This window comes from Babylonia areolata, chromosome 24 (assembly GCF_041734735.1).
Source record: "Babylonia areolata isolate BAREFJ2019XMU chromosome 24, ASM4173473v1, whole genome shotgun sequence".
In the NCBI taxonomy this organism is placed as follows: domain Eukaryota; kingdom Metazoa; phylum Mollusca; class Gastropoda; order Neogastropoda; family Buccinidae; genus Babylonia; species Babylonia areolata.
In genome coordinates, this window is record NC_134899.1 from 25,192,395 (window position 1) to 25,217,374 (window position 24,980).

General features: G+C 40.5%; 1 protein-coding gene across 2 annotated transcripts in view; it reads right to left on the minus strand.

The window, feature by feature from the left end:
* LOC143299129 (H(+)/Cl(-) exchange transporter 4-like) overlaps positions 1-24,980 on the minus strand; it is a 59,104-nt gene that overhangs the window by 15,388 nt on the left and 18,736 nt on the right. Inside the window, exons 3-17 of one of the 2 annotated variants that reach the window (XM_076612257.1) lie at positions 20,607-20,825; positions 18,321-18,469; positions 17,609-17,767; positions 14,757-14,963; positions 14,011-14,091; positions 13,048-13,230; positions 11,892-11,981; positions 10,438-10,493; positions 9,059-9,127; positions 8,125-8,266; positions 6,392-6,477; positions 4,764-4,885; positions 3,484-3,598; positions 2,703-2,798; positions 1,569-1,592 (exon numbers count right to left, since the gene is read on the minus strand). In XM_076612257.1, the coding sequence (XP_076468372.1) occupies positions 1,569-1,592; positions 2,703-2,798; positions 3,484-3,598; positions 4,764-4,885; positions 6,392-6,477; positions 8,125-8,266; positions 9,059-9,127; positions 10,438-10,493; positions 11,892-11,981; positions 13,048-13,230; positions 14,011-14,091; positions 14,757-14,963; positions 17,609-17,767; positions 18,321-18,469; positions 20,607-20,825 (1,798 nt within the window). The remainder of the gene's footprint in view (positions 1-1,568; positions 1,593-2,702; positions 2,799-3,483; positions 3,599-4,763; positions 4,886-6,391; positions 6,478-8,124; positions 8,267-9,058; positions 9,128-10,437; positions 10,494-11,891; positions 11,982-13,047; positions 13,231-14,010; positions 14,092-14,756; positions 14,964-17,608; positions 17,768-18,320; positions 18,470-20,606; positions 20,826-24,980) is intronic. The other variant, XM_076612258.1, reaches the window with a different exon arrangement.

Here is a 24,980-nt window from a genome sequence, read left to right on the forward strand (position 1 = left end):
TGGACGCGTTACCTCTAGGTCACCACTCCACTCCACAATACAGCAACTCCCAACCAAATAACCAGTCACAGCAATGTGAAAACCACCACTACCTACCACACACCTAGCAGGATCATCACCTGCTTCAGACTGCCCACCTTCTCTGACATGACTCATCACTGAAGATTAAATACCTGTCTGCCTGAACATCTATGCAAGGGTATGAACTGCTGTGCGAATGAGACATCCTCTGTCAGGCATGCATTGTTACAAGGACCATTCCATTCCTTGCAGAGAACAAGTGGGACCTTCACTTCTTCCCCATCCCTCTCCAAACTCTCTGCTCCTGGCCTGATGGTTGTTCTGTTGTACGGTGCAGGGAGTGGTACTTCAACAGCCACCACAGTCAACTACTTGCAACCAACCAGTTTCAGTTTCTCAGGAATACATCCAAATCCATAGGTAGATGCCTGACCAGCAGCATAACCCAACGTGCTTAGTCAGGCCTTGAGTGCATGCATATATATTTGTGTGCCAATCAAAATGGGTTTTATTCAACAGAATTTTGCCAGAGGACAACACTTTTGTTGCCATGGGTTCTTTTTCAGTCTGCCAGGTGTGTGCTGCATACAGGATCTCAGTTTATCATCTCATACGAATTACTGGATGCTCAGTTTGATTTTCCAGACAAACTTGGGAGAAAGGGTGAGACTAGGATTTAAACAAAGACTCTCATGGACACTGTATTGGCAGGTAAGCATCTGCCGCCTTCCTGCTTCCAACCAGAAAAGCAGTGACGCACAAAGATGCCTGACTGGAAGCAGCTGAGGCATGCTGCGATGGCACTGGACCAAGTTCCCAGAGTTCACTTCTTCTGCGTTCATGGTCTGCAACTACCATGTCCATTTGTATGTACAAGTGGACAGAGTTTGGTGTCAGTACAGAAACCTTCATCACTATATACTGATGTTTCCTTTAAAGTGAAACAAGGATACAGTGAGTGATGAAGCAATCTGTCATGAAGGCAAAGCAGAGCAGGAGTTTTATTTTCTGACACTCTCCTTCACATTCTGGTGCCAATGAAATAAATGTAGATGAACAGTTCAGCATCCAAATTTATCATTCATGACAGTACTGGAAAGTTTTGTTTTGTCTTTTTGCTTACTGGTTTGACCCTGTTTGCCCGAATCTCTCTCAAACTCAGCAAGCCGGGCGAATTAATGAACTGGCAGAATGCTGTAAAGTAAAACTGAGTGTGAATGAGACATGCACATTCAGGCATATTTTTAATTATTTCTTTTATCTTTCTTAAAGAAACCTACTGGAAAAGAACATTCCAAAATCTGAGCTTACAAAAAAAAGAAAAAAAAAAAAAGAAACAGAGCAAAGAACCAGAGAGTCATTCCTGTAACAGCATTAAAAGTTTTAGCAAGCAATTGTGGATGGGGAAAAGCGGCGTGAGAGAAACACCACTGAAATGGCGCAGACTAAGGGAACAGCAAAAAAAAAAAAAAAAAAAAAAAAAAAAAAAAAAAAATCTTTAGCAAGCAAGTCGCAAAACTGCCATGCATTAACACTGTGCCACTTACAGATTGTCACCCTGCCTCCCATTCCTTGGAGAAAATCATCATTACCGTTATCATCGTCACTGTCACCATTACTATCATCATCATCGTAAGTATCATCACTACCCTAGAAAAATCTACAGAGTGCACCTCTCAGCAGGACATGCAGACTTCAATAAATACAACAGTGATGCTGGTGAACAGAAACCAGACATACAGTGTATGAATTTTGTGTTTGATTTTTTTTCTTTTCTTTTCTATCTGACATGGTCTTTCAGAAATACACTGTCTGCAAAAATAACCAACAACCAAACAAATCAGAAACAGTGCTGAATTGTACAGCCAGGACCGCTAAGTGATGGTGATGAGGTTAAACGTAGCCAGTTACTATGAATGAAAAAAAAAAGTTTTTAAACTTTTTTTTTTAATTAAGAACTCCTTTCATGCTTTCAGAAAAAAGCACCTGTCTAAATGATACATTTCTCTTTTATCCATCCCCGTGCAATAAGCTTGAAATCACTGGAAACGATAGAAGAAAAAAGGGGAAGTACAAAATTACCAAATAATCAACAAGACTCTACCCTCCAGATCTGAACTTCTCTCCAACATGGATTTAGTTGACATGGAAAAGGAGGATTTTTCCCAGAATGAAGAAGATCTTAGCGTCTGTTTTCTGTGTTATGATTTTTTACTGTTGATATCCAAAACCATTTACATAATACAACCAGCTGAATACTGTGTAATAATACGATCAGTCAAACAATTCACATAATTCAAACAGTTTACATAACACCATCACTTTATATGTAACAATCAGTCAAACAATCTTTTTGACACAGTCAATGTTCATAATACAATTAAAACAATATATTCAGTGACACAATTTACACAGTCCTGTCAAACAATTTACACAACACAAACAGTCAATACACAATCAAGTCAAACTATTCACACAATATAATCACAAATCATCTACACTACGAAATCAGTCAAGTTAAATAACACAATCAACCAAACAACTTACACAATAAAATCAAACAGTTTTCGTTGTCTATTCAGACAATACACCAAATACAGCCAGTAAAAGAATTTACACAATATAAATCTATTCAATATAATCAAACTCTGGCTTATAATTAACACAAAACAAGGGCTCACCTAGGTCGCATGACATCGGCGGCCAAAGTGGTATGTGTGAACTCCTCTTTGCTGTCCAGGAAAGGATAGCCATTCAAGGCAATGTGAGCATCATAACTTGCCCATGTTAAGGAAATCAGAAACAAGAGAGACAGAGAGAAAGCGAGAGATGGACAGACAAATAGAGAGACAGACAGTGTGCGTGTGTGAGGGTAGTGGTAAGGTGGAGGGTTGTTCAGGCGCTAGAGGTTTTACAACGATACTGTGTGCATGCATATATTCATCACAAACTAAAATGATATAATGACACTGTCACAAAAACCGATGTCATGATAACGATTCTAGAAATAAAGCTGGAGCAACAAAGCACACCACAATGAAGCAAAATATGATCATATAATTATTGCGGTGAAATGCAATACTGTTTTGTGGTGTGATGCAACAGAATACAGATCAGGACCTACAATGTGAATGCAGCAAAAACCAGAATCATCATGAACCGTACACAATAGTAATTTATCATACTGAACAATACAATATTCATATTTTGCATGCGTGTGTGCGCACATGTGGGCATGTGCATGTGCATGTGTGTATGTGTGTGTGTGTGGTCAGAGTTCACATTATGAAATCATGAGATGTTCTCCCAAAAATGACAATGTAGTGACTTTCATCTTTTTGCATCTATGAAAGTGCCAACATTTTCTGACTTAAGTCTGTTCTGTCTTTGCATATCATGTTCTGACTGAAGTCTTTTCCATCTTTGTGTGGCTCTGTATAACAAGGGGATTTTTCAGGATACATTCCTTCACGGCCAAGCGCATCGGCCACCCACTTGCTGGTCATGGCTGCAGCCATCAGGGGCATGATGTATTCCAGGCCTCCTGTCAGCTCAAACATGATCACCACCAGTGACACTGAAACACCATCACCGTCCTCATCACAACCATATCAATGCATCAGTATCTTCTTCATCACTGTTATTACAAATACAGTCATCATAGTAATGACATTATCACAATCATTTGTTTTTGTTTTCAATATTGCTGTCATTTTTCTTTATCACTGCAATTACTATTATTGCTATTACTATCATTGTAATTATTATCATTATCATTATCAAAGCCTTATCATTGTCAAGATCATCATGTTCACTACTGCTCTCATCAAAGGTATGGTGCAATCCAGTTCTTCATCAGCCAAAACATTATCATCATCAAACTGACAACACTATCATCATCACTGTTGTAGGTGTGTGCACGCATGTGCGTATATGTGTGTGTCTGTGCATGTGTGTGCGTGCATGTGTGTATGTGTGTGTGTGAATGCATGCACATGCATATGTGCCCATACATGCATGTATGTGAGCTCTCTGCTGATGGTGATACATTCCAGATTTGTTTCTTTTCTTTCTTTGCTTATTATATATTTTGATTGAAGGAGAGGGTGGTGGGGTGAGGTGTTGCAAGTCCAACTGGATATGACAGTCAGTCTGACTTGACCATTGGAACAGCAGAGTAGGCATCTACTGTCCAGACTATTTGGGCAAGATTTTGATAATAGTGGAAAATGTCTTGCCCATGTTACACTCCCACTCTCTTGATCAAGAGGGCTTTAGGACACTCAGGATTGGGGATGGTCCCCAAAGGCCAACTAGCCCTCAAGGCTACAGCACTAAGAGCCAGTGCAGTCTTGCCTCCTAGTGCGTGAGTCACAACCTTCACAAAAGACTGAGCAGTAAATGAACTGCCACTGTAGTGGAGAAATTGCTGATCATAAAGCTATTACTCTGCAGCTGACCCAAATGTAAGCATATGTCAGTCTCTGATATAAACTTCCTCTTTCATTCGTCAGGTCTCCACACTCAACTCTTTCAAGTCTGGTCTTAAAACCCACCTCTTCCCAAGATAACCTCCTTCCCCTGCCTCTTCCTTGTCTTCAGTTTCTCTAGTTTAGAGTTATGCATGCTTGTAAATGACCGGTGTGAAAGCGCATTGAATTGTCTCTGCACAAGATTCAGCGTTATATGAATACTACTTATCATTATTCTTCTTATAAGCTGAGAGAGTGAGTGCAGGGTACCTGTCATGCGTGTCACACCCCCTAGGGCAGCAGCCGCGCCCACCATGGCATAGAGACCAGGAGTGATGTGGCATGAGTCTTGTTCACACATGTTGGAGAACAAACCATTGTCCGGGTTGGACCTGTCACACACCACAACACAACATCAGACAAAAGGAAGGAGACAGGAATGAGCTGTCATGTTCAGGCTTAGAGGCTATAATAGTAAAGTGACAAATTTTCAAAAGAAAATGTGGGGGGCTGAAGGGATGGGGGTTGGAGGTGGGGGTGTGGGGGGGGAGTATGGGGCCTGTTATGCATGGGTGTGCTGTACAGGCTGGAAAGCATCTCTGTAGTGACATGTATAAAATGCTGAAAAATGTGTTACTGAAGTTTTGAAAGTTTTTGCTTTATCCTATTCAAAGATTTAAAAGTCATGGTTAAAAAAATCTAAAAAAACAAACATTTTTCTGACAACTATTCTTAAAATGTAGTTGGAGGACATATATTTCAAAACTGTAAATTTCATGAAATGGTACATTTAAAATCTACTGGTGGACATGCCAATGAAAACTATACAAAATAATCAGTTGGCGCACATATTAAAATTGCAAAAAATAAATCAGAGAGCATACTTGATAAAACTGTTGGAGTGAGTATGCATAAAGTCTTTAAAAGAGATCAATAAGCATACTTGCTGAAACTGTAAAATGTTATATGTGAACATGCTTGTTGAAACTATACAATTTGATCTGTGGGTATATTTTCAACACTGTAAAATTCAGCTGGTGTGGCATACAGGCCAAAACCGTAAAAACTGAGTAGAATGCACACTTCTTAAAATTGCCATAACAAACAGTAAGCATATTTGTTGAAACTGTCATATACCACTGAGCATAGTTGTTAAAATTGTAAAACTAACTGGCGGACATAAATCTTATAAAAGTAATCAGAAGATATATTTGTTAAATCTGTGAACTTACACCAACAGGTATACTTGTCAAAGCTTTAAAAGAAAAGCTGATCAGTTGGTACACTTGTCAAAACTGTCAAAGCTGATCAGTATCTGTATCTGCGCAAAGTGTAAAACCCACAACAAAGGGAAAACAAAACCAGAACACTACTTGTCAGAACTGTAACACCCACTCCAAAGAGAGAACATAACCAGAACACAGTGTACCTGTCAGAACTGTAACCCCCACCCCCACAACCCCAATGGGAGAACATAACCAGAACACAGTGTACCTGTCAGAACTGTAACCCCCACCCCCACAACCCCAATGGGAGAACAATACCAGAAGACAGTGTACCTGTCAGAACTGTAACCCCCACCCCCACATCCCCAATGGGAGAACATAACCAGAACACAGTGTACCTGTCAGAACTGTAACCCCCACCCCCACAACCCCAATGGGAGAACATAACCAGAACACAGTGTACCTGTCAGAACTGTAACCCCCACCCCCAACCCCACAACCCCAATGGGAGAACAATACCAGAACACAGTGTACCTGTCAGAACTGTAACCCCCACCCCCAACCCCAATGGGAGAACAATACCAGAACACAGTGTACCTGTCAGAACTGTAAAACCAACCCCAATGGGAGAAGTAAACCAGAACACAGACCACAAGAACAGTGGACACTCACAGGACCAGCTGCTCCATGCCGATGCCCATCATCCGTCCTGTGATGGCCCCCACAGCCATACTGGGGATGAACAGTCCTGCTGGAATCTGTCATGTCACATAACTTATATACAATATTAATAAGATAATAAGAAACATTAGCCACAAAATGCTCATAAAGTTTGAACAACACTTTTGTGACACCAACCTCTCTTCTCACAAAACGAGACAAAGTGTTTGGATCTGCTGCATCACAAATCATGTATGATACTGAGAAAAAAATAACAACAACATTACAATAAACACTCACCGAGTTTGAACTATACTTTGGTAAGATGAAAGTTTCTTCTAACAAAGTGACACAACCGAAGGCAACTGTCAGTAGACTCTACCCAGGCAGGTAGCCTGCTGTGCAAATGACTCTGTGTTTGTTAACCCTTTGAGCCCTGAGTTCCTGAGCAATTTTAACCCTTCTGCCTGAGCTCCTGAGCCAAAATTTGCAAATAATTGGTATTAAGCACTTAAAGCTTGGTCTATGACCAAGGATTGGCGTTAAATAAGTATCCATATCATCATAAACCTGGCTGGGACCTGTCTGACTGCACATCTTGACTCATAGTGACAACTCTTTAATAAAGTCTTTATTATTATATAGCTGCTCATGAGGGATGAATGAAACGTTTCCACCCAAACTGAACTGATCTGATTGAATTCATGCGTATATGTACACACACACACACACATACACAAACTCTCTCTCTCTCTTCTTCTCTCTCGCTCACACACACACACAAACACACGTGCTGCACCATGTCACCAAAGCATCAATGGCACATTGAAGCACATGGTGACAGACACAAAACCTGTAATATTTTACAAGAGGGAAAACTCCTAATTCCTTGCCTGGCTGGTTTCAGTGTTACTAGTCTGGACAAAGTATGACTATTGATGTTGATCTGTACACCTGTGTGGTATAATGAATGACCTGCTATAACTAAACTGTCTGCCCCATAGTCTCTGTCCTTGCCGGTGTCTGCCTCATGTTGGGAACTATACCACATTTTCCACTCAATTTAATTCTGACCCTCAAAATGCAGCTTCTGACTTCTAAAGTTGCTTTCAGTTAAATGATAACTTTTGTTTGGACAGGATTCCAGCATTGACAGTTTTCAAGTGCTCAGCTCATTTGTAATGGCCTTCATGAGTGGCTGGATGATCAATGGCTTTATTCATGCTTAGCTGGACCAAAACAGCTCAATTCATAACTGGTTTGATTCATAATTGGCTGGACTATTAATAGATTGATTCACAACTGGCTGGACTACACTGGCTTGATTAATGATTGACTGGATTGTAATAGTTATCTGATTCATGATTGGCTCAACAATGATAGCTTGATTCATGAATAGTTGTATAATAATTGCTTTGTTCATGATTGGCAGGACTATAAATGACTTCATTCATGACTGACAGGACTATAAACCACTTCATTCATGATTGCCTGGACTGTAATGCTTTGATTCATGATTGGCTACACTATATTAACTTGATTGATAATTGGCATGACTTAAATGGCTTGATAAGTATTTAGACATACTTCACAGCTTGGTCTGGCTGAACTATGAATAGCATGACAATCAATAGCATCTCCAAACCCTGTCACACAAATATTATATTAAACAATTTTTTTTAAAGACAAAAAAACAACAAAAACACACACAACCAAAACACACACAACCAAAACACACAACCGACCTTGATGCCAAAAGTGAAGATGGTAATCACAGCCTTAAAGATGAGGGCCAGTGACAGTTTCCACAGAGCGGAATGGACCCCCGGTCCTGCAAATGCGCTGCTTTGGTACGGGTGAGGGGTGGTCAGGTTCCGGTTATAATCGCTGCAACCCATGTGTGTACACACACTTCATCTGCTGTCATTGTGATCGGTATGATCTGCAACTATGTATGCACTCTGTCTATGAACAACCGTGAAATCCACGTGTATTGTATACACTCTGTGCCTTTTATGATCAGAGAAATCCACATGCATGCTTAAACTTTCTTTTAATGTACAGCAGTGAATAAACCATGAAGCGAGTGTTGTACTGAGGTAGAACCAGTCAACTGAACAATAGATTAGTTAAAGATATTGCCAAAACAAAACAAAACAAGCAAGCAAGCAGACAAAATCATAAATTTTAGACAAAGGCATGAACATCCAAAAACAGATTTTCTTTTTTTGCTTTCTTTCTTGGCATGAAAATTTGTTTCTGGGCACAAGAAATTCATAGCTTGTCAACAAATTAGCTAGTGATTAACCAATCTAAATGGCACAGTGGTGGAGTATGCACCCCCCCTCCCCCAATCCCCCCACCATAAGTACAGAAACTACCACAGTGAGTGCTGACCTTGAGGAAGACATCATGTAGTGAACCAGTGTAGGATCAACGACAACATCCAACCAGCCCATAAATCAAAAATAGTGTCTGTTTCAAGGGGGAATCGAAGCACATGGACTTATCAATATGTACAACACCACACCTGCTTGACAAAAAAAAAAAAAAAAAAAAGTGGGAGGGGGAACAAATGACAAACCCACCCACAGACCCATCGTGCTGGTCAGGCTTTGACAGCCTGTCAGATGCTGTATAAACCAAACCAGAGTTCTAAGAGAAAACATCGTAACTGACCATAACTCCATCTCATCTTGTGGCCCACAACGACTGACCAGGAGACGTATGAGTTCGCTGGAGTTCATTCTGAACAAAATAAACAACAAATTATGAACACATTCACTATGTATCTACATTATCTGTCTGTCTGTCTATCTGTCTATCTATCTATCTTTCTATCCATACATCTGTCCATCCGTCTGTCTATTTGTCTATGTATCTTATCTATCTGTCTGCCTGTCTGTCTACTCTATTCTAATCCAATCTGTCTCAAAAGATGAATGAATTTTGTATGTCAAATGAAATATTTTTTAGTTTCATCATTATTAATCTTGATAACTTTGGCCTGAAGGATCATACTTATCAACAACACTGATTAACAGACCTGACATCATCTTGTCTGTGAAGGCAAGCAGAAGCATTATCAATGTATCCTGTAACTGACATTCAAGAACGCTATAAATCATTTTAGTGTATAAAACTAAGATATATGATCATTTGCTCCTTCCAATTAACACTGAGCAAAGGATATCTACTACAATGTAGGTTCCTCTATCACTTGTTTTCATGTCTTGATCAAGGGATCCATTTGATGAGTCCATGCATTGTCTTCCATTACACATACATGCATAACAACACATAAAGGAGGCATCCACACACACAGACACAGACAGACACACACACACGACTGATCAAGTCTTTAGTATGGAGCGCATTTCAAACAAGCGCTGATGACAGGATTTCATACCCCCAAAAATAGTGTTCACAACTGGAATTACACAACAAAAAATATTTGATTTTCTATTGTACAATTACAGACTGGTAACCACTCATATCTCAAATAAGACTGAATGCTTCAAAGACAATATTTAGCAAAAATGTTTATTGTGTATATGGTAAACAGATCACACAAAACCATTAAACCATATTTCATTTGAATGTCAAACGATTGTGTTTTCTCCTAACTTCATGAAAAGTATTTTTTTCAAAACAAAACATAAAAGAAATAGTGCCCAACCAGTTAATTTTATTCAAAATTGCTGAGACCCTATTACATAGTCCACTGGGGTGTTTCTATAATGCGACCTACAGATATTGTTATTTGCTTGTTATTTTTAATTGCTGTTATACTTTCATATCTACAGACTGTTAATTCCACTTTATCCTTTGCCTGTATATTCCCCTTATACCACCACCCTCCATCTCACACACACACACACACACACACACACACACACACACACACACACACACACACACACGCAGAGGACACATCTAATATCACTCAAAGTCAAAAGATGTTTGTTTAAAGAATGAACACACACACACACTCACACATGCACACGCACACACAGAGACACAGACACAGACACACACACATACCCTCCATAACTCACCGAGTATAAGGGTTGGGATAACTGAGCAGTGCAGTGATGAAGGTGACGATGAACACCTGCAATGGAGACTGTCATCAACACACTGGCCACCCTCACACAGCCACACTAACAACAACAATAAACATAGGGAAGGCACGCACACACACACACTACCTCTGCCATGAAGCAATTACAGTCATCAGTAAGGGGCTCTGAGAGGAGGGTGCCTGCATAGTCAGAGCAGAACAGGCAGTACTGAATACCACCAGAGTGATGCTGCAGCAGTGCAAGGTCTCAGCTGGAATGTGACTTCAAGGAGGCCATACACTGACAGCTCTGAAAGGACTGCCTGCACTGACACTTCAGCAGAACAAGGCAGGAGATGGGTGGGTTGGGTGGCTGTGTATGGGGAAATCTGGATATGCAGTACAAGAATAAAGTGGACACCGGGGCAACACACACAACACACACAAACACACACACACACAAAACACACGCACACAGACACAAGAGAGAGAGAGAGAGAGAGAGAGAGAGAGAGAGAGAGAGAGAGAGAGAGAGAGAGAGAAACATGAATATTAGTTTATTCACACCATCAGATTTTTTTTTATCTCAACAAATGGAACTTTTAACTGATGATTTAACAGCACTAAACCACATCAATGGCCAAGTCACACTAATAAAAAAAAAACCCTGGCAAAGTCAAACTGCACAATAAAAACTTTTTTTTTTAATCATTGCATATCAAGAAAGGATAATATTTTAACCAAATTTTAAACCAATTGCTGATACATCCTATTTTTCACCTTCTTCTAGATTCTTAAGTTGTAAGACTATTCAGAAGATAAATTTATAATTTTGCTCTGCCCCTTTTCTGTGTGAGACTTTTTTTCCTTCCACATCAAGCCATTTCCTTTCACAGTTCTTTTTTAAATGTCACTCTCTGGCTGGGAGCTATTTGCAAAAAATGCCAGATTTAAAGGTGCCTGGCTGGACCATCTGGCTGATAGCTGAGCTCACAGTCAAAATGTTGAGAGCTCAAATCACTGACACCCAACATAAAATCTGGCATTTTTTGCAGCCTGTTTTGTATGCTGCCTTTCAGGTGGTGTCAGGGTTGTGTTAGACAGGCCCCCAGCCCCCCGTTTCCTGTCTGCCTTATCATCTGCGGTGAGTGTTGATGTTAAGCCAGAATGTAACTAACTCATTTTTTGTCGATGGCAAATCCTAATATAACTGACTTGCTGTAAAGTTTTTGTTCCTGTTCAATGCAAATATAACTCACTCACTCTGAGCTTCAGGCAGTAGTTGGAGAGAACTACTGCAACAGACTTTGTAAGAGATAAGCTGATTTCTGTTCTTTGGCAGAGTCAGAAAACCTAATATATCATTTTCACATTAGTTTGCCATGTGTTAACCACAGTTAAAAAGTCCACATCTGAGACAAAAAATTCCGACATAGCAGACAAACTCACCTCCAAAATGGGGTAATTGCCAAGGGCAGAAAACTTGCGGTAGCGACACCACATGATGTTCAACTTGATAAACAGTTTACCAAATAACCCCTGAAACAGAATTAAAAAAATTAAAAAATATTTTAAAAAATCCTTATGCACACAAGTAATAACTGAGTATTGAGAACATTTTATGGGAATAAATCATCAAATCAATACTATGACTTTTTAAGTAATTCAAGTAATACAGAAAAATCAAACCAGAGAGCATTCTGCACAGTGTGTACCTTCACTGATGGTAAACACTGTATATAAACTGTTAGTTTTGCGGCCCTATCTCTCAATGATTAAGAATCCTTTTAAAACTTACCTGGATACAGATATCCATCCAGATCTCTTTTGCCACCCATCCTGCAAATCCCCCCTGCTTTCCCTCTCCCTCCCTCTAGACATGTCAACATCCATCCCTCTCCCTCCCTCTTTCCCTCTCCCTCCCTCTAGACATGTCAACATCCATCCCTCTCCCTCCCTCTGGACAAGTCAACATCCATCCCCCTCTTCCTCCCTCGAGACATGTCAACATCCATCCTTCTCCTCCCTTCCACCAGACTGTGACACGTTGATATCCACCCCACCCCCCACCCCCTCTTGCTTTCCCCCTCCCCCCAGACATGTCAACAATTTTCCCTCTTCCTCCCACTTTTTCCCCTCCCTCCCTCCACCACACGTTCATTCTTCTTACAAATGTTTCACTCTGTTCCTGCTTCAGTTTTGTTGAAAATAATTTACAATCAGTTTCAAATTTCTAGTTGTGAGGACATCCTTTGCATATTTAACATGTACCTGATCCAGGCGAGAAATTTGCATTAGATTTTCTCGTTGTCCTGTTTACATATATATATATATAACTGTGGTGTATTGTGAAATGTTCCAAATAAAAACTGCTCCCTCAAAATCTGTGAAGAGTCATTGGGGCGCCGCACAGAACTGTTCACATGAACCCTCTATGTCTGTCTGTTGTGTGTCAAAGTATGGTGGCTCTCTGTAAATGGGTTTCCTGTACATTCTGCAATGCTGTAACACAATCATGTTTGCAGTGATTGATTTTTTTTGTTTTTTTTTTGGTTCTGCTACGAAACAAAACAAAAAATACAGGTAAGAAGACAGTGACACTGACCCCCAGAGCCCCCAGCAGGATGAAGGGCACCAGCTCCTGCAGGTGCCACTGCTCATTGTAGTCAATGTAGAACATCACTAGGTGCTCGTTGCCAAAGGGGTTGATGGAACGCAGGACGAAGGCGGCGATGAGGGCGCAGAAAAACGACCGCCACAGTGTCTTCAAGGGGAAGTAGTAGCTCACCTGAAGCATGCCATGGGGAATAGTATTGTTTCTGCTGTTGGCGGTTCCTTTTCTTTTTTTAGGTAATAAAAATAATCAAATCAGAGGGAATTATAAGCAGTGCATTCCTTCAAAGACACTGAACTCCGATTTTCTGCACTCCAACCAGGTGTGAATGGGAACATGACTGCCATTGGGGAAGGTTGAAATGGCAGAAAGAGAGGCCTAGAGCCTGCCTTCCTATGCTGAGCCCTAGACACAGTGAATATGAATCCACTGCCCCAATGGCTGTGTAAGACTACGGGACATTCAATTTTTCACATTATTACTTTTCTGATACATCACAAAAGTGTGAAGTATGTTGATGCATTATTAAACTTTTGGTAAAACACACACACACACACACACACACACACACACACAAGCACACAAATATATACATATATATGTGTGTGTGTGTGTGTGAGTGTGAGTGTGAGTGTGTGTGTGTGTTGTGTGTGTGCATACATGCATAATGGAATGTATGAGTACATGCAAGTGTGACTATGTACATGCTTATGTGCACATTAGTTTACATATTTGGAATGTGCACACATGCCTATGTGTTTGTCCCCCTGCCAGTCTGTTGAATATGTCTGTGCCTAAGTCTGTCTGGAAAGAAACAGGGAGCGCCAGTTTTGACATAAATGCAACTGTGGTCATAGGCAAACACACACAAACACATGCACACATGCATGCATGCATGCATTCACACACACACACATGCGTACACATACACACACACACACTCATGTACCATACCTCTTCCAAACTAAACAGCACCCCTCCAATTGGTGCACCAAAGGCCACGCTAACACCTGCTGCTGACGCTGCTGATAGGATCTGAAAGGACACAAGAATTATAACAATGCAAGAACTTGCACTGACCAAGCATGATTACAAATTTCTTGTATGAAAAGGTATACCCGAGATTAGCACTGAGTGTAGTGAGGATCTCATACATCACACACATAAATCATGCAGGTAAGCACATGCACACAAACTTACAAACACAGGCATACACTCTGACCACCACCTATAAATATCAAATACACATGCACACACACGCATGAACACACACACACACACTCTCTCTCTCTCTCTCTCACCACCACCTAAAACTATCACACACACACGCACACACAAACACTCCACCACCCACACAACCTCCTGCACACCACACTCCTCCAACACACTCCCAAACCCTTCACATTCCACTGTTCTCACTTTTCTCTCCCCCATCCCCACCTTCCAACCTACCTCCCCCCTCCTTCTAACCTCTCTCTTCTTGGCCTCACTGTGACAAAAACTATCAAATAAACACACACACACACACACACACACAAACAAAAAAACATATGTAGACACACACACAACACCCCACTACACACACAACTTCCTGCACAGCCAACACTTTTCCAACACTCTCCCTAAATATTCATACTGTTTTCATCATCTCCTCCAATCACCCCAAATCTCCATCTAACCCCTCACACCCCTCCCCTCACCTCTCTCTTCTTGGCCTCGTTGCGGCCGTACTTGGGGAAGAGGTAGGAGAAGATGTTGCCGCAGCAGCAGGCGACGTGCACGAAGGGGCCCTCCTTTCCCAGGCTGAGCCCCGCAGACACTGCCAGCATCATGCCCACCGACTTGATCAGCAGCGTCCACTTGCCCAGGTAGCCCCGGATGATGAAACCGCTCAGGATGGTTTTGATCTGTCAGTGAAAAACAGACATAGTAACCCAGGATGATGAACCCACTCAGGATGGTTTTGATCTGTCAGTGAAAAACAGACATAGTAACCCAGGATGATGAACCCACTCAGGATGGTTTTGATCTGTCAGTGAAAAACAGACATAGTAACCCAGGATGATGAACCCACTCAGGATGGCTTTGATCTGACAGTGAAAAACAGACATAATAACCCAGGATGTTGAATGTGGTGTAGCGTATATGGATTTGTCCGAATGCAGTGACGCCTCCTTAAGCTACTGAAACTGAAACTGAAACTGACAGTGAAAAACAGAGTATGTTTTGATCTGTCAGTGAAAAACAGATATAGTAACCCAGGATGATGAACCCACTCCGGATGGTTTTGATCTGACAGTGAAAAACAGACATAGTAACCCACAAAGATGAACCTGCTCAGGATGATTTTGATCTGACAGTGAAAAACAGACATAGTAACACAGGATGATGAAACCACTCAAGATGGTTTTGATCTGTCAGTGAAAATCAGAGACACCAGTGACAGGAGCGTCCACTTGCCCAGATAACCCACGAAGATGAACCCACTCAGGATGGTTTTGATCTGTCAGTGAAAAACTGACATAGTAACCCAGGATGATGAACCCACTCCGGATGGTTTTGATCTGTCAGTGAAAAACAGACATAGTAACCCAGGATGATGAACCCACTCAGGATGGCTTTGATCTGACAGTGAAAAACAGACATAGTAACCCAGGATGATGAACCCACTCAGGATGGTTTTGATCTGACAGTGAAAAACAGACATAGTAACCCAGGATGATGAACCCACTCAGGATGGTTTTGACCTGGGGGACAGTTTCAGTTTCTGAAGGAGGCATCACTGTATTCTGGACAAATCCATAATTATAAGCTACACCATGTCTGCTAGGCAGATTCATGATAACAACCTACCCAGCATGCTTTGTCAGGCCTGAGTGTGTGCATATACACTTGTGTACCTGTCAGAGTGGATTTCTTTGACAGAATTTTGCCAGAGGACAGCACTTTTATTGCTGTGGGTTCTTTTTCAGTGCACCAGGTGCCTGCTGCACATGGGCCCTTGGTTTATCATCTCATCCAAATGACTTGACACTCTGATTTTCCAGTCAAACTTGGGTTGAAGGGTGACACTGGGGTTTGAACCCAGACCTTCACAGACACTGTACTGGCAGATGAGCATGTTAACCATTCTGCCACCTTTCCTCCTGTGGTTCAGACAGATCATGCTTTGTTCAGATATATGCACTGTGACAACAGTTTGAGAGTACTGTGGTTTTGATGTGTATACCAGTGTGGTTCAAATATATCTTTGTTCAGACTAAAGGATTGTGACTGCAGTGTGAAAATATTATGGTTTTCATCTGGGTGATACTGTGGTTCAGAGAAAAGCATTATTCAGAACAATCTGGGTGCAAGTTTGATTCCAGTAATGCCTTGTTCAGCATCATAAATTGTGATGACCAAAAATATTTTAGTTTTTGATCTGGGATGCCAATTTGTTTCAGATAATGCTTTGTTCAGGATGATCTGGTGCCACTGTGGTTCAGATAACGTTCTGTTTAGGACTGTGTTTTGACTGCAGTATGTATGGTTAGGATCTCATGCAAATTTGCTTCCAAAAAATTTTGAAAGTGTGGAAAAAAGTGTATATTTGGTTTTGAATGTTCTGATTATTTGTTTAATTTGAAAAAAAAAAAATTTCCACTTCATGTTGTTGGGCTTTACTTTTTTTTGCTGACTGGACCATTTGGTACTTCAAAATGATGCAGATCTATTTCAGCATTCTTGTCCATTTTTATAGGTGTGGCATACATTTGCACACTTGTGCGTGATTTTACAGTAACCATGTACTTAAGATAACATTTCTTAAAAGATGAACTGCAGAATCATACAAATTAGATTTCATACACAAAGTATCATCATCAATATCATAGACATGTCCAATAAGTCAACATGGGGAATAGACAGACGATGCTACTGGCATGGTCTGCAAGCAATATTAATCTATTTCTCCAACAATGCCAATATTCTGATGAACAGTGTGCTTAGCATTTTGCCATCAAGACCTGATATGCATTGAGATATTTTCGTATCCTGTATTTTCTGAAGAATACACGGTTATAAGTTTGGGTGTCTAGGGAGATGTTCATTTGTTCATTCATTACATATACATTGCATTTCAAACTAGATCACACACACACACACACACACACACACACACACAAGTATCATAATGTAAACTTTATACACTAAGGTATGTGACCAGTCAGAACATCAAGGTTAACAGTGCATGACTCCTATATCTGCTTCCATGGCAGAGATAGCTTCCGTCCAACATAGGGAAATCAAAACAGGATAATCATTTCCAATCAACAACCAGACAACCCTGATCTGTTGATCAAGATGAAATCTATAACAAATCATTACAATCAACAAACCAACAACACTGTTGTGTCAATCACAGGACATATACACAGGACAATCAAACACAGATGACAAACTAAAACACAACACTGATGTGTCTTTCACATGAAAGTCTATAATAAGTCCATCCACTAACTTATGTACAACAGTAAATCATACTAAACAAAACAATAAAAACTTTGCATACCTCAGGTATACCTGACCCACAGGCATAGGGCGCAAAGACTCGAACCAGCATAGCTGCCAGAAGGCCAAACACAAGTGCCCAGGAAATGTACAGCAAGTAGCCAATGATGTAGCTCCCTGCTCCAGACACTCGGCCAATCAGCTCAGGCCATGTGTACCACTGTCACAGAAAAACAAGATGTTGAAGTCTCTACATTCTTCATCAATTAATATGAATAATAGACAGACTGATCAAAGAATAAATGTATCAACTGTGTGTGTGTGTTTTTCAAAGTTCAAGTCTCAGTTTCTCTGTATCTTACTCTCCCTGCTGGAAACTCTGTATGCTCAAGTATTTTGGTGCGTTAATAATGTTGACAAGCCAGTAATTTACATAAGCTGCCCCAATGGCTGACAACTAAATAAGATACCTGTGAATGGACTTAAGTGACAAAAAAATCTGTGCAATACAAAAGTTTAATAATCTGCTGATAAAGTTCTGCTTAGCAAGAAGCTAAAACCAAACAAAAGAGAAGCAGAGGGCTTTCCACAGAGCACGCATCTCAGTTAACACTGTACAGTTATGTGATAGTCTTTACACCATACGTGACACTAAAACATTTCACAAAAAAACAAAACTCATCCATTCTACCATAACTATTCTGAAAGACAAACAAAAGCGTGAAAATATATACAACCTCCATGGCAGAGGCAAGACAAAAAGGAAAGGCCACCTGATCACAGTCACCCTCGGCATCAAAGGTGGTGGAGTTGGCTGACCAGCAGCATTGCTCCCTCCGGAACCAGAAAGCGTCCAGACAGACACCCTCCTTCAGATCTGACATCCATGTGGCCCCAATGTCGATGATGCCTGCACACGTTCCTGCACACACAGGAACAACAGAAAGGAATTAGTCTGGGAAATGGCTCTTCCCTGGTCCTGAAGTGGGCAGACAATGTTTATGGAGCTTTTAAACAAGGTGGTCATGAAGCCCCAACTCGCTTATCAAAATATGGAGCTTTTAACCAAGGTGGTCATGAAGCCCCAACTCGCTTATCAAAATAAGGTCTTTAAGGATCAAATGTGCGCCAACACTCTCAGTCACGCACACAGACATGTATATTTTGCTCTCAATATCATATGCAAACACATGTACATACACATGCTCTCAGGTGTGAACAACAAACATGCATGTGCATGTACATCCATGCACACACACACACACACACACACACACTACAAAATCACTAGCAAATATTTGTAATCGTTTAAGGTTTAGTTCAGAAACTCCGTGGGAAAAAAACAACTGAAAAACCATATTTCATCTGAAAGACAAGACAGGCAGATGGGTATATATTTTGAAGCAGATTCAGCAGCATGCAAGAAATAATTATCATTTAAAAAAAATATATATACATATATGCTATTCAACAAAAAGTATCAACAACAATGCAAAACAAGCACACTAATAAAATGATGTCATACTTTTGTCATCAGTACAGTTCCATCTGTTGTTGTCCACACATTCACTCAGCAGGCAGTCTTCAACATTGCACTGCTGCCCTATTATCATTTTATTTCTTGGCAGATGTCTATCTCTTTCTCTGTGTGTCAGTGTGTGTGTATGTTCTTGCATGTGTGCATGCATATGTGCATGTGTGTGTGTGTGTGTGTGTGTGTGTGTGTGTGTGTGTGTGTGTGTGTGTGTGTGTGTACATGCATATGTGTGCATGATGTTTTTTGATCACTTTAAAATTTTCAAGAACAGTTCACTGTACCAAGTACACTTTTATCTGCCACCCCTTTCCTGTGAAAAAACAAACAAAAACAAACAAACAAAAAATAAAATATGTATATACACCATTTATTGTTTCCAAAACTTTCATTAACTCACCAGTTGACCTCATAATATCTTGCCCAATATTATCATTTTTGAACGACCACTGATTTGGGGGCTTTCTTTTGCCTACTGAAAGGCAGTGGGGAGAAATGTTTCTATCATGATCCTTTCTGAAATTTTAGAAGCCAGTTAAACTGTCTTTTAGATCACTCACTTCTGTCTGTAACATATGAATAATAATAATAATACTAATAAAACTAATAATAATGATAACAGTATAATGACAGTAATAATGATAATGATGTTGGTTATAATCATGATAATAATAACAATGATCATGATTAAAAGAACAACAATAGACTTAAATTATAGCACTTTTAAACATCTCAAAGTACTATACACTAAACAAATCCATCCACCCGCTCACTGACGCACACAGTAACCAAGACAGCAACAAAGATATATTACCACCAGACTCGTTTCATAAACGAAAGCATCCAGCATTCACACACACACACACACACACACACACACACACACTCACACACACACACAGAGATCATGTACAGTTTTATCTCCCTGAGGGCAAACCACAACCACTCTTTCCATAGTTCAGAAACCCTAAACTAATGGGCAGAATATCAGCCAATATTATGCCTGCAGGCCCTTGTGACGGACACTTTATGGGTCGTAATACTGTAGAAAGTTGAACACTGATTCACAGCAGGGCAAAGGGGGGGACATATGGAGAGACATGTGGAATGACTGGCAGGCACGTTGAAAGGCTGGGGAAACAGACAGACAGATTGACTGATAAAACGTGTGTGTGTGTGTGTGTGTGTGTGTGTGTGTGTGCATCCTGTTTTTTTCAATGTTCTGAAGAATGCACACACAGACACACACACATAAAGAGCTCAACAGACCAACTTACAGACATACCTTACTAGCAGGCATACAGACAGATATGCACTGATAAAAATATGAATCAGACTGACTGACTGCCTGCCTGATTAGCATACACACACACACACACACACACACAATCGAACCATAACCTCAAAGACCACTCTTCATTCATTCATTCATCTGGCTTACAGCTCAGGAAACCACAATGGCCATTTGCATAACACATTTCAAAACCAGATGGTCATCACACAGAGGCCCGAACAGACAACTCACCAGCAGCCAGACCCACAAGGAACACACAGGCCCAGCCGGACCAAGCGTCCAGCATGCTTTTGGTCTTCTCCCAGCATCCTTCCTGTCGACGTCTGCTGATGTGGCGGTGCCGCATGCGGTCTCTGGCGATGTCGCGCAGCCAGTCGATGGTGTGGAAGTCGTCGTACTGACCGATGCCAGGAGGCAGGTCTTCCAATGTGTCCATCAAATGGGCCGACCCTGACACACAACCAGCACACACAGTTCACCACCTTGTACACCTATTGCTCAAGCAATGGTTAGCAGCTTGTACTGCCATTGTTCTCAGGATCGTTTCACCTATTCCTACATCTACAGCAAGCAATGGTTGGGAGTTGTTTCTTTTTTGCTTTGCTTTTTTCTTCACCTCACTTATATCATTCACAGCCATATCTATCTCTCCACTGTCTTGGTGGAGCTCCTGCAACCTTAATTTCTCTCAGCTCTTGAGAAACCATGCTGTGAAATGAGCATGGCGTGGCAACAATGCCCAACTATTTGATTGATCAAAATCACCGCCTGAATATTGGAACAGTTGATAGACTTTGGTAATGAATTCAATGAAGTTAAGACAAATCTCTACACCAAAAACATTTATCTTTCTTTGATTATGCTTATTGTTCTGAACATGCCTGTCAATTTTGTTTGGTTGTCTTCTCTTTAATTATTGTCTGTTTTATTGTCAATCATTTTAATTTATTTCGAAATATTTCTTCCACCCCTCAATCATCAAAAATAAGTAATCTGTATAATTTATAATAAATACCTGCTTGTCCAAACTATTATTTAATAGCATTATTTCCAGACTTAGTCACTTACACACCCAATACAGGAGAATAACATCAAATAGATGTCAGGCTGTGGTCTTTTTCTTCTCCATCAACTCACATCCTGGAGTTATGAGTTCATAATTAATAAGCCAGTCTGAGAAAGGATTTCTTTCCTTCCTTATATAATTCTATATTTTGGCATCTTTCTTTTTAGGGGAACAGAATCTCTCTTGTGTCCTCAATGCCTGAATCACAAACACAATAACGTGAAACTGCTGCATCAGTGCATGTCTAAATTAACACATATAATTATACACACATAATTATATACAGATTTTACTGTACCAAACATGCAGTCATATATCCATGTGTGTATATGCATGCACACACAGACACACACACAGAGACACAGACACATAGACACAGACAAACCAACCATACCCACAAAGCAAACTGCACATATATAATTTTCTATACATAATATGTATTACACATTGAATACAAAACATGTGTCTAGTCATCATGTGCACAACAATGTATCTCAGCTGACTTAAAAACAAACACAGCACAGACAGCCTGTTGAAAACATTACAGCCCTACATTTAACATTTGCAGTCTACACATGCTCTTTTAAATCATTCTGAGAAAGAAAAAAACCCAACACACAGGGTCTTCTGTTCTAATTCTCACCAGTTAAAGGCTCCATCTTTAAAGTCTCTTCAACCTACTAGAATGTTCCTTAAATCAAGAATTCAGAGAAAGCAAAATGTTTGGTTCCCTATGTGTTTGTTTTCGAAGTGTCAGAAGTGTAAGAGGGAGTCATGATAAAAATGAAAATATCAAGACAATAATGATATCAATCATAACTAAATGGCATCCGTCTATCTAATGTGATAATGGTAGCTCCTTGTTTGGTCAAACCAGTCCTGTTGACAGCAACGTATGGTGCAGTTCAACAATCCGATCCTTGCATGATCAATCATAATGATGAAACATTTCTTTGTGCATCCTTCTAGTATCGTTTATACTATAGCTCCAGGCTTCATCAGATGTTCAATATCTTTTCTGAGTCCCTCACTAAGGTACACTTTCTCTAATTGTTACCAGTTTGTCTCAAGTTGTAGTAGTAGTAGTAATTTAATAATGTTTGGTATCTTGTGTTCAATTTTTTTTTTTAATTCACATATGTGCTATATTTGTAAATGCCTAGGGCTTATTAAATGGGAAGACTGAGACCACACAGTCAAATATAATCCACTTAACAGATGCATCTTAGGGTGTGTTACTCAAATTCTCTGATCAACAGTGCGAGTGTCTGTATCTCTTGGGCCTGGTTAATGTTGGGTATCATTATGACAGGAAGCAGTCTTAGTACAGTCTTGTCACAGAGTTACAAACCTAAAGTGTACCTAAATAGCAGTAACAGCACCATCGTCATCTTCCTCCTTATCATCAACGTAAAAAAAATTTTAAGTCCCAGAATCAGTGGCCTTTCATGTCCTGCTCTCATGGTGACTTCAGTTTCAATTCCCCTACAGTTCTGTGCTGGGGTGAGTCCTGTCAATGTCTTAGGAGTCAGCAGATTCAAAGGGGAACTGTTGTTGGAGAAACGTTGTGGCAGTCTCCACCCTGGGGGAGCGTGGGGTGGGGGTGGACACACACTCAGTCTGGCTCCGTGGCTGAGTGATTATTGTCATCAATGGGGACCCTAGCAAATGGTGTCCAAAGAACATTAAATCAGAACAAGTACTACTGAACACGAATGAAGTGACTCAGCAGCAGTGCAGGGTATCCTCTAGTGTGTGGCCTCCTGGCAACTTAACACGGATTGTTCCCTGTGGACTGCTGATGCTGGGTCTGCAGCAGGCAGACCTTTGTGTGGCTGTGTTTAAAAAAACTTGGAATGAGTAGCATGGCAGTAATGTGACTGAAATGGTGCAGATGATGGGGCAGCAAAACACACACACACACACACACCCCAACCCACTCCTACATCCCACAACTGAAACCAATAATAAGATCAGGAGTCAGCAGGGTATGGGATGAGGGGGAGATGGAATGGGTGAAGACAACAATAATAAAACATCTGTCTGTCATGAAACATCGGGAGGGGGGGGGGGGGGGGGGATGAGCGAACTATCTGATGGCACAGTTTTCATTATAGGGTATTAAATGATTGCAATCATGCACACACACACACACACACAAACACTGATGTCACAGTTTTCATTATAGGGTATTAAATGATTGCAATCATGCACACACACACACACACACACACACTCACACACAAACATAAACACACACAAGCATATGCACATAGTTATATAGATGTACTCACATACAGAGAGAGAGAGAGAGAGGGCAAGAGACACAGACAAACTATAACAGAGAGAAACACAAACGCACACAAATACACATTAACACACACACACACACACACACACACACACACACACACACACACACACACACACACACAGACAGATAGACAGAATGTCAATGCGAAATATTTTATTCAGAACAGGCCAAAGCCCCAAACTGAATGGGGTCAAACATACACCAATTACACAACTGAATCTTGTAACAGGGCAATGGTCCTTTCATAAACAAGAGAGAGAAAGAGAAACAGAAATACACACAGAGAGAGAAAGTGGGACAGGGACAGAGAAACAGAGACAAAGACACACACACACACACACACACACACACACGGAAAGAGAAATGATCTGAGCTATTGATGGAGGATGAATTTCATCATCTGCATTGATGTTTTTTCTCCTTACCTCTTGTTGTTGTTTTTTCAATTCAAGGCTCAAAAAAGAAGAAAAAAGGAGGGCACGTAATGTATAAACTGGTCTCTGCTTCTTCACTTTAGAAAAGAAGAGGAGGAGAAGCAGCAGAAGCAACAGAAGAAGAAGATTGATTGACTGATTGATTGAATCTTTAATGGGTAAAGAATTAGGCGCAGTAAAGGCCTTTTTATAATTCTGCCCATCTAACGACACAAAACATTTAAATAAAGACATTCTGCCCATCTAACGACACAAAACATTAAAATAAAGACACAAAACATTAAAATAAAGACAATTCTGCCCATCTAACGACACAAAACATTAAAATTATGAACGACACCAAACATAGAAATAAAGAAAATGAAATAAATTAAAATAATAAAAACGACAAATAAGAATAGAAACTGGAATAGTCTATTAAAAGTAACAAAGCAATGAAAAGAACAATTGGTACATTATCACATACGTACATACTTACGTACGTACGTACGCACACACACACACACACACATATTATCAAACAAGCAAACAAAGACATGCGTACACATTCATGCCCACACACTCAAACGCACACACACACACACACTTACTGTTCATTTGCTAGCACGATCACACATACATTCAATTTTTCATTCATCATGGCATGGCAGCTAGTGGACTGAGTACAAGCGGAGATTAGAAAAGAGAGATAAACCACTTGCAGAATTTGCTTAAGCCAGGCAGCCTGCGCCGCAGCACGCATTCATTATTCATGAGCTGCCTTTGCCCCGCCCAAACGAAAGGAAAGCGTC